Raw genomic sequence first — 16944 nt, 5'->3', positions numbered from 1 at the left:
TATTTTATTTATTTTATTTTTTCGTTATTTCTTTCAGATCCCCCAGCTGTGGAGATTCTGCCGGTCGGAAGGTTGACGGTAAATGAGTCAGGAGTGGCGACGCTGACTTGTGCTTACAACGCCAATCCTCCGAACATTACGGAAGTCGGATGGTATAAGGACGGGGAAGTGTTCCCCAGAGAGGGCGAGAGGAGAGCGGAAACACGCAACGACTTTCTAGTGGAGATGCTGTTGAGCAACGTTTCAAGGCACGATTCCGGATCTTACACCTGTTACGTGCGCAACGCTTTCGGACGAGCAAATTCAACGGACGCCGTCCTTCTCGATATCCTGTGTAAGTTCGTTGTCTGGAAAACTGCATATACATACAAACACACGCTTTTTAATAAAAATAAAAAAATAGTGGTAAACCAAAACACTTGTGGGAAATAAATAAACCTCTGACCTCCTTCTATACGTGAAGATCTTGTATTTTTCTAGTTTAATAGTAAAGAGTATTTATTTAAATAAAATCCACATAAAACTGCCCTACTATTCAGAAAGAAATTAATGACTCGAAATATCTTGGGAAAAAAAGTCAGAAAACTGAATGTTTATTTTAACTAACGCTTTGTTTTGAATATTCCACGCGATTACTAATCTCTCGAACAAGTTCAGAATAACATCGAAAACACATTTTAGAAAATGTCTTTCTGTAAGCTTTTAATTACACGCCAATTAAAATCACAACTGTTTGTAGCCAAATTTATATTACAAAATAATGTATTTGACTGTTCTTTGACTTATAATTAACTTAAAATAATTATCTTAATTATCTCCGTGCCATCACTGATGTTAATTGCTATTTTGAGAAAGCAATTACGCAATTCTATAATCATTTCCTTTAAACGCTGAACAGAATCGCAAATGAATCCAAAAATAAACTCAAATGTGAGTGTCTTTGAAAACATTTTTCTAAGTAAAATACTGGACGATAAAACTGTATTATGAAGAGTAGCACTTTGTCTTCATATAATCTGGTTTTCTGGATAGAAGGATTTAAACTTTCTAATGAATACTTAATGGGAAATGTTATTGCCAATTTCGTTCAGTTCTATTCGGCATTTATCAAACTACAATCCACTCGATTTCAAATCGAGTGGACTGTAGTTTGTTTAACTTTCGAATCTGTGCTCGATTTAAATCACGTTTGCATTCTTTTTGGTACAGACGCTCCCAAAGTTCACATCTCAGTATCCACCAACATCGCCTCCGAAACTGCAAGAACTACGGTGACCTTGTTCTGCGAAGCTAAAGATGGCAATCCCCTCAGACTTTCGGCTGTCAGGTGGTTCCACAATGGCATTTTCTTAACGGAAACAACAGAGCCTCTGCTGCATGTCAAACACGCCACCAGGGACAAGGGAGGCAATTATTCGTGCGAGGGATTAAACACAGCGGGATGGAGTATGCGATCTCAGAATGAAGAACTGGTGGTGAAGTGTAAGTTAATGTACTTCTTGCTTATTCTGCTTTCCTTAATGCGATTACAACACTCCTAATAGCGATGTGTTTTGCTTCTGTAACAATTTCGTCAAGAGATCCAACGTATTTTAGCTATCACACGGAGTTGTTTAACCTGATAAATAATTTAATAGTGTTCATCACCTCATACATTTTAGCTTAGCATAATGCCAGTCATATTTGCATTTGTTCAGAAATTTGGTTGCTGAAAATTAATATTTAATTTTAATATATAATTTGCAAATTCAATATTAAAATTAAATATTAATTTTAATATATAATTTGCAAATTCAATATATTAACCGCAAATTCCATTATTGTTTTTAGTAATGATTTTGTTGCGGATTTTATCAGCATATGCAATATCTTCTCAAAAGTATTGGCTCACTAATACTGGTGAAGAAATGGGATTTCAATTAAAGATTTTTTTTTAATATTGTATATGCAATCTTAAGGGCAAATTTAGGTCTGTTGTTTAACTAGCCTGTGTTGCTTATCTTAATACATAATATGACTGAGCTGCAAAGAGTGAGTTTGAAGTAGGTAGACAGACATGCATATTCATTTGGAATAATGTTATGGGATGTGTTCACAGGAAATTTTATGGAAGCTTTCCTGACAGTAAGCAATTAGAACAGAAATATGCACCCCTGCTGTGGGTAACTCTTCTAAATCACAGAATTGAATAAATAGTTGAAGGAAAGAGAAAAGTGTCCGAACGGAGATTGTAAAGTTTTCACTGGTGTTATTCGGGAGCGTAATTTCCATTCGCACTAGTGAGAGCCTTGGACAGTGAGTCTTGTTGATCAGAAAATGGCTGTATGAATTGAAACTGTATACCGGCCAATACAGTTTAGAGCAAAAATTAAGAAAATTACTGTTAATAGGAAACATTGCGATATGAAAATTACGAAAATTATACAGTATTTATATTATCTTGCATATTAATTATATATTATCTTAATATATATACTCAGTGATCACTGAATTATGACAACCATCTGTAAAGGACTATGCCACATAGCTCGTATTATAAAAAGCCGGAGAGATTCCTAAGCTAGAGCAGGGTAAGATGCATCTGGTCGTGCAAGTCAAAGTGATTAAGTAGTAGTTAAGATATTACGGCGTTTCGAAAGGACACGATTGTAGGAGATCGGATCTGGCGCTTCCATATCGGAAACAGCACTTCTTGTCGGCTCCTCACCCCACTGTGGTTAAGGTGTAAAAAGAATGCGTGTCGAAAGGGTCAGAATGCCTCCTGCCGACAGAACTGCAAAGGATGACGCAAGGTGGATGTTCGTGGTGAGCAAAGGGCGCAGCGCGTTGTACTGCCTCAACGGCAGGTTCACTGTGCGACAGTTGACATCGCAATACAATATGGGGAATGCAAGAACAATATTCTAAATTACGATGAGCCGTACACTCATACGTATGGGGTTGCACAGCAGACAACGCAAGAGACACCCTCTTCTCACCGCTGATCATCGTCGACGGCAAATACTGTGGTCTCAACACTGGTTGGACTCTGGAAGACTGGGAACGAGTGTGTTGGTTGGTTGAGTCCAAATCCCTGGTGCAACACGCCGGCGGACGCCTTCGTCTATGGCGCAAGCATCACGAATCCATGGACACTTCGTGAATACCGCCCACTATCTGGGCAGGTGGCGATAGTTGCTTAATACCGAGCATGTTTTGTTGGCAACGTTTCACTGTTAAGGTCTACAGGAAGCTCTTAGGAGACCGTGTGCACCCTGCTGTGGTGGCAGGTAACGCGGGGTCCCACTAGGAGCTCTGTGGCCCAGCAGTCAGAGACACAACAGCAGAATATACCACTATTCTGACACAAACCAGACATTACACCTTTCTGGCTTTTACAGAGATTCTGTACTTCTTCACAAAGTATAATGGCGCAGATGTGGGAAACCACCGGTGGCGCCTTCCACAACACACTATGCCTGCTATTTTGCATTTTTTTTTCGGACGGAAACAGGATCTTACAAGACGATAATGCGCCTTATCATCGGGCCCGCACACGAGTGGTTCAAGGAACACACGAATGAAGCTGAGTGATATATCTTCAGACAATCAAGTTGGATAAAGATACCATCCAACTTGATTGGCTTTGAAATTCACCTGACCGCAATTCAATTGAACACCTATGGGATGTTTGGGAACAGGAAATGAGGCGTATGGACGCCTCACTTAATTTATTCTGACATTGTGAAAAGTCTTTCAGGCAGCATTGGTCAGATCCGTTTGGACGTCTTCAGACATCTAATTGAGTGATCACTGAGTGTGTATATATATATATATATATTATTATTATTATTATTTTTTTTTTTTTTTTTGCAGCCACATCATCAATGTGTGTAAAATTTATTTTAATAATAAGAGGTATTAATAGCTATTTGTGTATCTAACGATCTTTATAATTTAAATTTGGAAAATTATAACTAAATGTTATTTTATAATTAATTTAATATATCATTAATTAATCTTTCTTTTTTTTTTTTTTCAAAATTGATGTTTGTAATTAAAGTATGAAAACAAATTGTAATTTAAAATAAATAAAAAAATGCGTTTAAAAGTAACACAATTTATTTTACAATTGTTTATTATTACTATTTTTAACCATGAGAGTTTGGTGATGAATAATACTGCAAGAGCTTTATGCTTCCTTTGGCAAGAGAGTTCCCACATATTATTCAGAAACGTCCATGTTCGAATCTAGTTTATGGCACGACGAACTTTGAAATAAATAAATTTGGACCTAGTTAAGCTACGCACCATCAGCTGTATAACTTTTTTGATTTTATCCTGTCCGAAATAAAATCAAAGTAGTGCTTTGTAGCTGAAAATAAGCCATAAATTCAAATTACAGGGGAAGGACTTCAGACTAGAATGTAGTAAATTTTCTTTCAGCCAACGAGTTGTTGATTATTGGAACAGGTTGTCTCCGAAAGTAGTTGAGGCTGACAGTCTGAAGAAATTCGACAGGCTACTTGATAGTTACCTACGTAGTGGCTTGAATACATGGTACTTCACTTCGAGCGATTCAAACTACACCCAGTCTCAAAAAGTTTTTTTCCACTTAAAAATAGAGTACCAAGCGGGACACAACCTTATTGTAGTGTGGCCTAAATTTATGTGTGTTAAAACCAAAGCTCAATTTTTGTTATCACTACTACTGTGTCCTCCTAGTGATAGAAGCCGTAATTGAAATATAAAGTTAAATAATTTTAAAATTGTGAATATGAAAAGAGGGTACAAATATAAATTAGTATCCTTTCTACAGAAAGTTACTTCCCTGAATATAGGAAAATTAAGGCCTTGCTCTAAAGGAGAGAGTTAATCTGTAAAACCGGATGTGCTACTCTAAAATACACAATTAAAGCAGATATATTTCTTAATTTAAATAAGAAATAGCGCAAACACAGTGGATGTTTAAAACAGGTTTATGCTACTCCACCATTTGCAGTGAAAAGGATGGTTTCGAAATGTCCAAAACGTATTCTGTATTTGTTAACTTACAGTTGGAGTCATTATAACATTTTTGTTTTCTAAAATTTAGAGAGATGCCTAAGAGAGATGTTATTGCCATTTATGATGGCAATAACATGTCACTGATCAAATATGTAATAAACGTATGCATGCTTCTGAAATACATTCTTTTTAACAGTACGTATAAATCAATATACGTCAACGATTTAGTGTATCCCAAAAATATGTTCCCATTCAACACAATTGGTCTCTACATTGCACTCACCATAAATCCCTAGAAACTGAAAAAAGAACAGCTATAGGAAAGACACACTCAAGAACATTTACCAATTCATTGAGACATACCACAGCAACCGCTGCAGATGTTGGACAAGAGTGAAGTAGCTGTGATGACCAGTTTATTATATCAAAGTGGCATCCTGCTGCATCCTCCAGTAGGCATTTTTCAGCAAGCCTTGCTTCTCCAAAAGAAATTACTAATACTAGAGAATGTATTTTACTGTCACTCTATAAAACTGTATGCAATTCCAGCCTTAATTGGTAAATAAGCATTGACGATATCCCTGTGTTAGTCAAGAATACTTTTAATTACACACGTTTTCATCTGTCTATTGTAACCTTTCCCCGAATATGTAAGCACATTACCTTCTGTCGAAATAGAAATGATACATCAAACTTCCTCTGTTAATTAATATCTTGAATGCATATGTGAATCTCACTGAGATGGATGTATTTGAATTTTGTATCATACCCTCTTTGCCTTCTGGTTGTGTAGGGAAAAAAACTTACTGTTAAATAAACAGATAATGATAATAATAATAAAAATTAATGAGTTATTTCTGGTTCGGCCTTACTGGAAAGATAAGCAATGACTTTGAGGAAAAAACAACACCGATAATTCCATCCACCAACGGCCTTTTAAAAATCAAATGAAGCTATGTGAAATAACCTATTAAAGTATTCTAATTTGCCATTCCTTTTAAAAATGGTAATTCCGGGCTAATTCGATTAGTTTTTGAAGATGAGAATATGCTAAAAGAAATATTTTTATTCTCGAATTTCGATATGTAATTCAGGAAATGAAGAGAGTAGTGAATTTTAATCGTACGGAATAATTCCATGGTCTCTACAGCAACACCGGAATCCTCCACGCCAATATGTTTAGCTCCGAGGGATACTTATGAATAAATAGTCCGCTAAGAATAATCTAAGTAAAAAGTTCATTTTCCAATTGTAGAATTTGTTTGTTTTTTTTTTTTTTTTGTGTGTTTTTTTTGCCACATCGAAGACCGAACGCACGATGAGAAAATTTCCACGGATATTCGAACATTAGTATTCAAAGAATGGATGGGAAAAGTTAACTTAGCATCGAAGCCCTAATCTGATATCGGTCCATTGAAACGCATTAGCACAAATATGTGATTAAATTTTGCCTCCAAAGAGAGTCCCCTGCTTGTAAGTAATATGCAACTCGGTAAATTGAATAAACAGTTAACCAATTACGCTAATTACTAATTATATATTAAATCATGCTAAAGCCTTTGGTAGAGCGCCTTGCTGTTATTTTTGCAAGAGCAGCTGCAATATTTGGCATTCATGCGCAGAGGGCACTCTGAGGCATTCATTTGCATTTCCAAATCCCCTCTTAATATCTAGAATCAACATATGAAGCTTCTGTGCCCGTGGGAATTTTATTTCTGGATCGTTCTGTATTTAGTTTTTAATGGATTAATGCTGTTTGTTCTTGAACGTGTACAGAGATACATTTGATTCATGCAATGGCAGCGCCACCCTTCAATCATTCAAGTTTCGGGGAACTGCCGGTAGATGGCAGGAGAGTGTTCGTCAAAGTGCATACGTTAACAAAGCTGCATGTTCTGACATGTTACAAAGTGGCCTTAAATTAATGGCTGTTAGTGTCAACCGCGTTTTGAGCAAAATAATGAAAATTTTAAGATTGAGAAACATTTTGTTATTCGCTATTGTGTTCGGCTTCCTATGAGTGCTACAGGACTCTGAGAGAAATGTCAGAGGTTTAAGAAGACAAGTATTTGAAGAAACTGCAATTTTCAAGGGATATAGGAGTAATAAAGAAGGTCGAGAATTTGTGGATACAACCACCACTCTCAGATACTTGTTCTGACATTAGATAGGCCTGGTTGGATTCTTGCACGCAATGTCCTAATGTAAAGTTCTTTTAGATATAAAACTAATTTGGATCGAATTTCCATCGAATCGTTGTGATGATTAAAAAAGCTTAAATGGTCACCGGCGAAACATCCCGGTGACTATTTAAGCTACGTACAGACGGTTTAGAAAAGTTCAGATTCAAATCCCAAGACGTCACGAGGATCTTTTTATTTATTTATTTATTTATTTATTTATTATTTATTTTTTTAGTTCTTTTCATATCCTTTTTTTTTTTTTTTTTTCAGGTCCAGCTGAATACGTATTTGTTTTTAGGGATTATTTCGTTTTTCAACCCACATATATATATATATATATATATATCAACCTTCTTAAGAATACCCACAACTATAGACTTGATACACAAACGATCGATTCAGGGTCAGATTTGTCTTGGTGGTAATGTAAAATACCTTCGAACCAAATTAGTTGAAATATTTTCATGCATGAAGAAGTAAGATGTTCACTACCAGCTAACATGAAACAGCCTGTTTTAAAGAAATTATGATTTACCACAGAAATTAATGTACACATTAACATGAACATTAAATGCTTTCATATATACCAAATTATTTGATATGGTTATAAATATAGTAACAGACTTGATAATATTCCCCAAAACCGAACAGAACGTCAGGATTAGACATCCAGAAAGAGATCTATAATGCTAATCATTTAATGGAAATTTTCAAAAGCACATTTTTAATATGAAGTATTGGTTATTCAGGATGTATTCAAGCGTATTGCGATATAAATTACAGCATAAGTAGGAAAGGATTATCTCCACATATCTTTCTTACAGGTCACGCACTTTCCCGGAGCTTTTTAGTTACCGTACACTTCAAGCACTTTTATTAATTAAGTTGTCTATTCGCAATTTTTAATGATTATTCTATAACTTTTAGATTTCCCGAATTAGATCATTTGTAAGTTGGTTAATAATATCTGTTTGGACAGACTTCTATTTAAAAACAAGAGAACACTAAGTATGCCACCCTCTCCAGCGGAGGAACTGCAAACTCTCTGGTTACTGAACAATTTATTACCCGTTTTATGATCCGTGGCTACACAGGTGTCACAGATATCAATATCACATAAAATTCTGCACCCCCCCCCCCCGACTAACAGCCCCGCGTGTAGGCCTGAAACCCATCGAGAAACTTCAGGAAAAGCATTTTTCACTGGGAAGACAAAGACATTCCATATATTAGAATGCACTGGATTCCATACGTCTATGCAGACAGCATCCATCCATCACAGTAGCCACTAATGGTCTGATCAAAGTCCTTTCTCTTGCAGACGCACCGGCGAGGGCTACCATCCGACAGCTGGAAGACGATGCCAGTAAAGGTCAGTCCGTCACGCTGCTGTGTGAAATTGACGATCCAGGGTATCCCACAGCTTCGTCTTTCCGGTGGTGGAGGAACGGGGTGTTGCTTAACGCGAGGAGCAGTGCGATGGTGACAGATCCGGTTAGCACAAAAACAGTCGGAAATTACTCCTGCGCTGCTGAAAATGAACTCGGAGCAGGAATTCCTGGATATTTCCTCCTCAAAGGGAAAGGTGAGTGTTTTTGTCACTGTCTTCCAAACTAATGACACGCGGTAATGGACTTTCTTATAGCCGCTTTCGGGAAGTGGTAAGAACTTGAACGAATCTGTTGTCCCTAGATTAAAAGATATGCTGGTTGCGAGCAACCAGCATATCTTTTTTAATAATTAAAAAACAGTGAAAAATAAAAAATATATAAAATACAAAAATGAACCAATTATAAAAAAATTCTCAAATCGCAGGTGTTCAGCTTGTATTTAAGTTATAAATCAGAAATTAAGTTAATAAACATTCAGCGAAAATGAAATAGATAATTTGGGGAGTTTCACAAACGATTAAATCAATTAGTTATTTATATTTTTTTAATAATTCAATGAAATTTAATAAACAGATGACCAAATGAATGATTAAGATTATGAAAGTTTAAATAATTAAAATTCTTAATTTTTAAATAGCTAAATTTATTTTATACTATTCATTTATCATTTAATATGTATTTTTAATTTTTTAAACTATGTAAGTTATGCAAATAAAGACTTTTTTCATTTTTTGTTATTATAAATATACGTCATAGATTAAAATCCAATTAAAAAGTTCATGATTACAGGTTTCAATCTAATCAGGCTGCAAACTGTAAGGTGAGTTCCTTGCATCTAACTACAAGACTTCAACTCTACCAACGATTCTACCAACTGTGCTACAACTGATAGCACAGTTGGTAGAATCTCCTTCATTCCTACACGGGGTGGAAATGACCTTTTTGATAACGTGGCTCACTTAGTCGGTGTCAGTAGAGGGTTGCCTTTTCTCCCAGAAACCCAGCTTTTTCGTCCATCAAATAGAAAATCGACCAAAGAACACACGCAATTTACAGACAATATACACGAGCAATATGGCCTTTGTCGCTGATGCTCCTAATATTCTTACTAGTACAATCTACAAGAACCCATACTGATTTTACAAATAACGGAAATTTAAAATGAGAGATAACTGGGAAAATGAAACAAGTTTGCGATAACCTAATACCTCCGTAACTTCCAAAAAACCTTGGAGTAATTATAGATAGCATGCATCTCTTTCCGGACCATCTAAAATGGTTACAGGAAAAAAAAAAAAAAAAAAGGAAAAACTATATTAGATTATATCAACAGGATCTTAACGTCCAGAAAGCAGTTGTGATAAGACTGGTGACAGCTTAATTCTTTTTTTCTTTTTCACATTCCAGATTTGTCGCCCATGCTATGAAAACAACGTGGATCCTTCCAGCACCCAACTCTTACAAAAGTTACACAATTAACAAATAACCTTCAATCCTGCTTCTGTTGGACTTGGCGCATCTTAGCAGTAGTCGCTCATGTGCCATAAAAAAACCAAACCAAACCAAACCTGCTTCTGTTTGCAGAGGTTACGAGCCTCCATTTCTCATCCTTGAGAAATAGTCGTCCTAACCTGACGCTATCCGTAATGTCAAACTTCTGAAGGGAGTATGCTTATTCTAAAGATGCCCAGTCTAAAACTTCTGCTAGAGGTCACTTCGAACAGCCACTATTCTCAGGTATAAAAACAAATCTCGGTTTAAGAGTCGCCCGCGTTTCTGGGATGGAAAGTTTTCCAACTCTCTCTTTTGCTGCCATAAATTCTGCTGACTGTATCATTTAAACGTTGTGTTAATTTAAAGTATTGTTAGCTATTATTAGTACTGTTAGTATTTCTTTTTCCTATTGCACTCTGGCCCTCAAGCTTCATCACTTTCAACATAATCCTGAAGCGGCAGTCTTTAAAAGTCGTAGAAAATTAACCGCTAGAAACCCCAATATCATTATCGCAATGGCTCTTTCCAAAAACCAAAAATCACATGTCCCTGATAACCTTGTTTTAAAATAGATGAAATGTCATGGAAATAGCGGCAGATCCCTTATCAGAAACACTACCTATCAGATAGCAAACCCACATGCCACACGAAATAACTGCGGGAGTCTCTCAGTGGCAATCACCGTATTGAACTCGATGTTGTCATCACTCGCTATCGTCAGTCACAGTAAGCTTCGCGAGCAGGAGAAGCTGCATGCTGAATGCAGGCTGTGAATCCCCACTCCCTACTTGTTTAGTTTCCTGCAGCGGTATCCATGGAGACTGCAAGAACAAAAACATCTCGCATTTAAGCATGAAGTTACAGCCTATTGCATCACTGCTCAACGTGGAACTTCTGTTTTTCGTGTGAGATAAAAATAGTCTCATAATGGTCCATGCTTGTTTGCCCGATGCAGCGGGGAGTGTTTGATGCGCTGATGACTGGCAAACCTCCCCATATGCAAATTAATGATTAGCTCGCGTGTCACATTATTACTCTACTCCGCTCTCTGGTGAAACTTTGCTACGCTTAACGTGGACCATACGATCCAGCGTTACTTCTTCAACACAATAGTTTCGGAAAAAAATATATTTATTTATTAAAATTTCATAGCGGCACATTTAATTTATCATTGCCCCTGTTACTCAGTTCAAATGACCATTACAGCGTTTATAATGGTCACGCACATTTAGAGTGAAAGAGTTGAACCACAAATAATAATCTTGATGAGCTTGATGCTAGTAAACACTAATACTCCTCCTCCTCCACTACGTTAGCAAAAAGAAAAGGAAAAGAAAAGTCTGAAAGCAATTTATCACGACGCCAGAATTATTCACTTCTCATAACTTATTCCGAAAAGCTCCCCCACCGTATTAAAAGTGGACTGGCATGTTCGCTTTTGTCCTTCATATCACAATAAAGACAGTTATTTTGGCTGCGAGTCGGCCGACTTGTGTTTCATTCAGCCACGAGATACACAAGATCACTGTAACTCACGCGACAAGTCCCATCACCGTTCCATCTAATGTCAAGACCCGAACCACAGAACACCATCAATACTTTCTGTCAGTGCAATGCGAGATTTATATCAACTGTTATTACTGTGATTTTATCAGTCTGTCAGAAGCAGGTCACTGCATTCCAAAGAACGTTTAGATAGATGGCGCTACACGTCTCAATAATCCAAGAAGGATGGAGTCTAAGACTAGTCCGCTAGGTGGCGTAGGTCAGTGAGTTACTGAATTATGTGCTCCTAAAAATACTCAAATACCTAAGTTAAACTGAAAGAATCATAAATGAACTGCATATTGACAGAGAGCTTATAAGAAGTGGAATCTGGATATAGTGTCTACCAATGGAATCCTGAACAGGTAATATGTCTAATCTTGATTTTAAGCATTCATACTTCGCGTAATAGTTGAAAGGAACGGTTGGTTTATAGCGATTCAGTGCAGCGGAACATAGCAATATTCTGCTTAAGGCAATACGGAACTTAAGCTCTGAACAAGGTCAAGCGGTGACAAAGTTAGGGATTAAAACCTCCCCCATTTCCACCTGCATATTTCATAGGCTAGTCATCGAACGATAGAAGTGCCCTATCTTGTTGTACTAAAGACTACCTACCTCGAAATTACTGAAATTCCAGCCCCCCATTTGCATTTCAGAATGACAGATTTCATCGCATCAGCCGTGCCGCTTACTTGCTGCATATGTCTGACCAATGATGACTTCATAATTAAATGCGTTACTTGTCACAAAAACTATTGCAATAAGCCTGATTGTACTTCTGTAGATATTAAGAAATTAAACAAAACTAGAAAACGCAAGTTTGAATGTAACGCCTGTAGGCAACAAACAGGGAAAAATAATGAAGAATTACCTAATGAAGTCATTTGTGAAGATTCATGCACAGAACAGATTAATGACCTTGAACAAGCAACAAGAGAAATCCTCTCTCAGACTGACCTTTGAAATGGCATCTTGGGCCATCCTGAAGGATCAATTTTTGAAACCTTGGGATGCGATATTTGCCCGGAAGACTGCGAGCACTCTGAAGGGGGTTTCGCTAGACAGACGAGCAATCATAGCCCGGATGAAAGGCAGGAAGAGAACCGTAAAGAATATGTCTCGCGTACGGAATTAAGGGATATCCTTGCAGACTGCATCAGCCCCTTTTCGATGCAGGCTGTGGAATACGCTGAAAACCTCGAAAGCAATTTCATCCCTGTACATAAAATGCTACAGGAACTGCAGGAAGAGAATTTTCTTCTCAAAGAACAAAACAGTAAAATATTGCACACCCTTAAACGACTGGAGGAAAAGCTAGGATGCTTTGAATCCGTCCTCGTTGCACAAGGTGGCTCAACGGCTCCCGTAACCGACGAAACTTGCTATGCGAGGCAGAGTTACCCAAAGAAAAGTAGAAGTGATATGCATGGATTGTACAGGAGGACAGAAAGCATTGAAAATCACAAACAGAAGACAAGAAAAGAATTGAATTCGGGGGAAAACATATCAGAAAGAATTGCAAAACTACAAGACAGCCAAATAATATGTGAATCTCAAGCCCAGCCGCGAACTGTCTGTTTGCAGCAGGACCTCGCAAGCAATAGCACCAAACCCAGTGAAACTTTAGGGGCAGCACAAGGAAATGGCTCCACACATTCCACTAGGAAAAGTCGAAACCAAAATAAAGAAGCCTCAGAAATATTAGGACAACAGGAATCAACTGAAATGATTGGAGCATGCATATATTCCAAGAGTACGAACTCCAGAATTACATCTTCCCCCTCAAATCATGTTCCTGCAAACCCACTCACTTATGCGCACATCACTATGCTACCTAAAAAGCATAACACTTTTGAGGGTAGAAAAACCCGCCCATCCCAAAATTTCATGCCTACTCTCGCCGAGGACAGCCGACGACGTAATCCAGTTCACAGAGAAAGTATTAACGTGTCTTCCTGTAACACACCTGAAACAAACAAACGGTTTTCTGAAATGTACAACATTACTTCCGTTGCAACCAGAGAGCAAATTTTTGTATCAAGGCTGGGACCCACAACACAGCCCAGAAACATTAAAGCCATGTGTGAGGGCGAACATGGGATAACTGTGGAAGTCAAGCAAGTGAAAACACGACACCCAGCTTACTCCTCCTTTATAATCTCTTGTCCACCAGATAAAGCAACTCGCCTACAAGACGTAAGCGCCTGGCCAGTAGGTACCTTAGTCAAGCCCTACAGAGACAGATGGGCCAGACCACTGGTTAAAAATGATGCAAGGAATCGGGCTCAATAGCAATCAAGAAAACTACCCCCAGCTGGGAATGCAGAACATCACATCCACCTGTTTGTACAAAACGTGAGGAGTATCTCAAATAAGCTCCACACCCTACAAACGATGATGATGTACGAGGACCTGGATTTCATTTGCCTAATCGAAACCTGGTTGGGAAATGAAAAACAGTTAGATCGGCTAACTGCGGCAGCAAACTGCAAATGTGTGGGAACCGGAAGAACAGATAGACGAGGAGGGGGAGTTATAATTTGCTATCAAAATAAATACCAGCCTATAAGAGAACGAAAAACCAATTCAAATAATTTTGAAGGGATTTGCGTTACCTTTTCAAAAGAGCACGTGAAAATACAGTTATGCATCATATACCTCCCACCTGAGCACACAACGGAGACAAGAAACGAACTCTATGCTTGGCTTGCTGCAAATCTAAAGCCATCAGTCGACACAATAATAGCGGGAGATTTTAATTTGCCTTTTCCGAAACACAGGGAGGCCAAGAAAGAGCTGGATGCGACATTGGGTGCACTGCACTTAACGCAGCTTCCGACACCAGTGACAAGGGGAATGCAGCAACTTGACCTGTTGTATCATAGTTCCTTAGACATAAGGCTAGCGCAAAACTGCATAAAATTTAAGTCGGACCACAATCCCATTGAAATAGAAGCAGCACTGAAGATACACAAATACGAGCAGGGTAACCGCACGAACTGGGAAAAGCAAAGTAAGTATCTTTTCTCCGTGAAGTATATTAATGCAGAGGTCATTCTCAGTCACCTGACTAGTTACAACTGGAATGACCTGAAAGAAAAGCCAGTAGACGAAGCTTTAGAAATGATCACTAAAAAGCTATACCAAACAGCATTGGAAGGAGCAGCAAAAGAAATCAAAATATCTGAGAGAACAAAAGAATGGTTTAACCCACAACTGAAAGCAAGTTTCCTCAGGAAGCAAAAACTGTATAGAAAATGGCAAAGAACGGGTCATCCTGCCGATCACATTCGTTATAAGAAAGAAAGAGCACATTTCATCAAAGCAAAACGACAGGCACACTGCAGTGTTGTTCATAATAAACTAAAAAGAGCAAAAAGAATTACTAGCAATAGAAATAGCACAGAGAATATGACCGAATGCATTTTCAAGGAATGGGCTAATAACACTTTTAGTAACCTGCATGGACTGAATCAAATTGAGAACACTGATAATGGTAACAAAATTTTTGAATTCCTGAAAGATTTAACCAAGCGAAACCATTCGGCAATAGAGGAACCAACAAGACCTCCTTTGAGTGAAATACAAATCACCAAAGAGAGCGTAATGAAAGCAATCAACGATCTGCCCAATAAGGCCACTGTTGGACCAGACAAATTTCCAATGTTCATCCTTAAGATAAGTAGCCCATTTATAATAGATCTATTACTGCACATCTATCAGGAAATCATTAGGTCAGGAGCTTTCCCGCAAGCCTGGAAAAATTACATTGTAACCCCAATACCAAAGATTAAACACCCAAAATTGGCTAAGGATTACAGACCAATTTCTGTCAGTTGCACCCTACAGAAGGTATTCGAAAAAGCACTGCTTCCCACCATCAATCAACACTGCTTCAGCCATAGACCACCACATTTGCACTCAGTTATTTCGGGTAGATCAACAATAACAAACTTACTGGAAACCCTTTTTCGCGTGCAGAAAGCACTAAATGAGAAAAAGCAAATCGATATTATTTTTTTGGATATCTCCGCAGCCTACGACAACGTCTCAATTCCAGCGCTCATTGCGATTTTAAAGAATTATTTTAATGTAAGAGGAAATTTGTTAACTATAATAACCAGCCTGCTAGAACATAGAAAACTTATTGTTAAGCACCAAAAGCTACAATCTTGCTTTACCATCTCGCGAGGAGTGCCACAAGGGGGAGTTCTTTCGGCTACTCTCTTCGCGGCCGCCCTGGAGCCGTTTCTTGCACGGTACTACAATTTTATAACATATGCTGACGATGTAAAATTCTTCATCACTTCCAAAGACCATGAATCAGCAGAAGGTATTTGTCAGATGGCAAATAGCACAATCAGAGAATTTGAGAGCTACCTGGATTGCATCGGGCTCCGTATTAATGCGCAGAAGTCTGCCCAAATGACCATAACTTGCAAGCAGAATAAAAATGACATCTCGATCTCTGTGAACGGGTCTAATGTGGTAAAAGTGCACTCTCACCTGGACCTGGGTCTTAAGTGGGATGACAGACTCACCTTTGCTCAACACTTCGCCCATATGAAGACAAAAATATTCGCCGCTTTATGGGCTACCAGACAGGAACTGGTAGGAATTAGGGATCCTCAGCTAGCGACCAAGTACATTTTAATGTGTGTCCTGCCAATTGCAATGTATGCCTCGCAAATCTGGTCTTCAGCTCCAGATTCACATTATAAGTCCGTCCTTGGGATCGAGTACTGGTTCTTGCGATGGCTTAACAGAGTTGCTGGCCACCCTTTTACTATCTCAAGGGCCATTCTCTACTCGAACCTTAACATCACACCCTGGATGCAGCGGACAATTAACAGGAACATACACACTCTCGCACAAATGCTCACAGGCAGAGTGGATGCTCCAGTCCTGGATAATATTCTAGTCAAACCGCGTGCCACTGCTAGACGTTGCGGAGAAGTAAATAATCCACTGCGTTCAGTCCTGAACAATCTTAGTAGCCTGCAAAGATTCTTCCCATCAAATGCAGCGAAAATATTTAACTCACTACACATAGATGCCGAAAAACTGTGTGAGGATGCAACATACCGGAAAGAGATCTTCCAGGATTCGTATAGACTTACCAAAATATGAATCGGCTGCAAAGTACCAAAGAATTTAGAGTAAAAGAGAAACTTTCTGCTTTAAGAACAATAATAATTTGTTGACTGTAAAAATATACCTTCTGTAACAGTTATGTTAATATGTAATTTATAGATGGAATTATTAGTGAATTGTAAATATATCAGTTGTATAATGTATGTACAGAATCATCAATGTGTAAATACTGTATATATTAAACATAA

At 38.1% G+C, this 16944-nt stretch overlaps 1 protein-coding gene across 1 annotated transcript in view; it reads left to right on the top strand.

Annotated features, from left to right (window-relative positions):
- The window catches only part of LOC150080045 (synaptogenesis protein syg-2-like), a 294352-nt gene that overhangs the window by 229816 nt on the left and 47592 nt on the right, over nt 1–16944 (top strand). Inside the window, exons 5-7 of the mRNA XM_090381151.1 lie at nt 38–334; nt 1210–1482; nt 8491–8754. Coding sequence (XP_090237277.1) covers nt 38–334; nt 1210–1482; nt 8491–8754 — 834 coding nt within the window. The remainder of the gene's footprint in view (nt 1–37; nt 335–1209; nt 1483–8490; nt 8755–16944) is intronic.

The sequence above is a fragment of the Mastigoproctus giganteus genome, chromosome 9 (genome assembly GCF_048544385.1).
Source record: "Mastigoproctus giganteus isolate SK-2022 chromosome 9, ASM4854438v1, whole genome shotgun sequence".
Lineage (NCBI taxonomy): Eukaryota > Metazoa > Arthropoda > Arachnida > Uropygi > Thelyphonidae > Mastigoproctus > Mastigoproctus giganteus.
The sequence above is the reverse complement of the archived record's forward strand: the minus strand, read 5'-3'. Positions and strand labels throughout refer to the sequence as shown.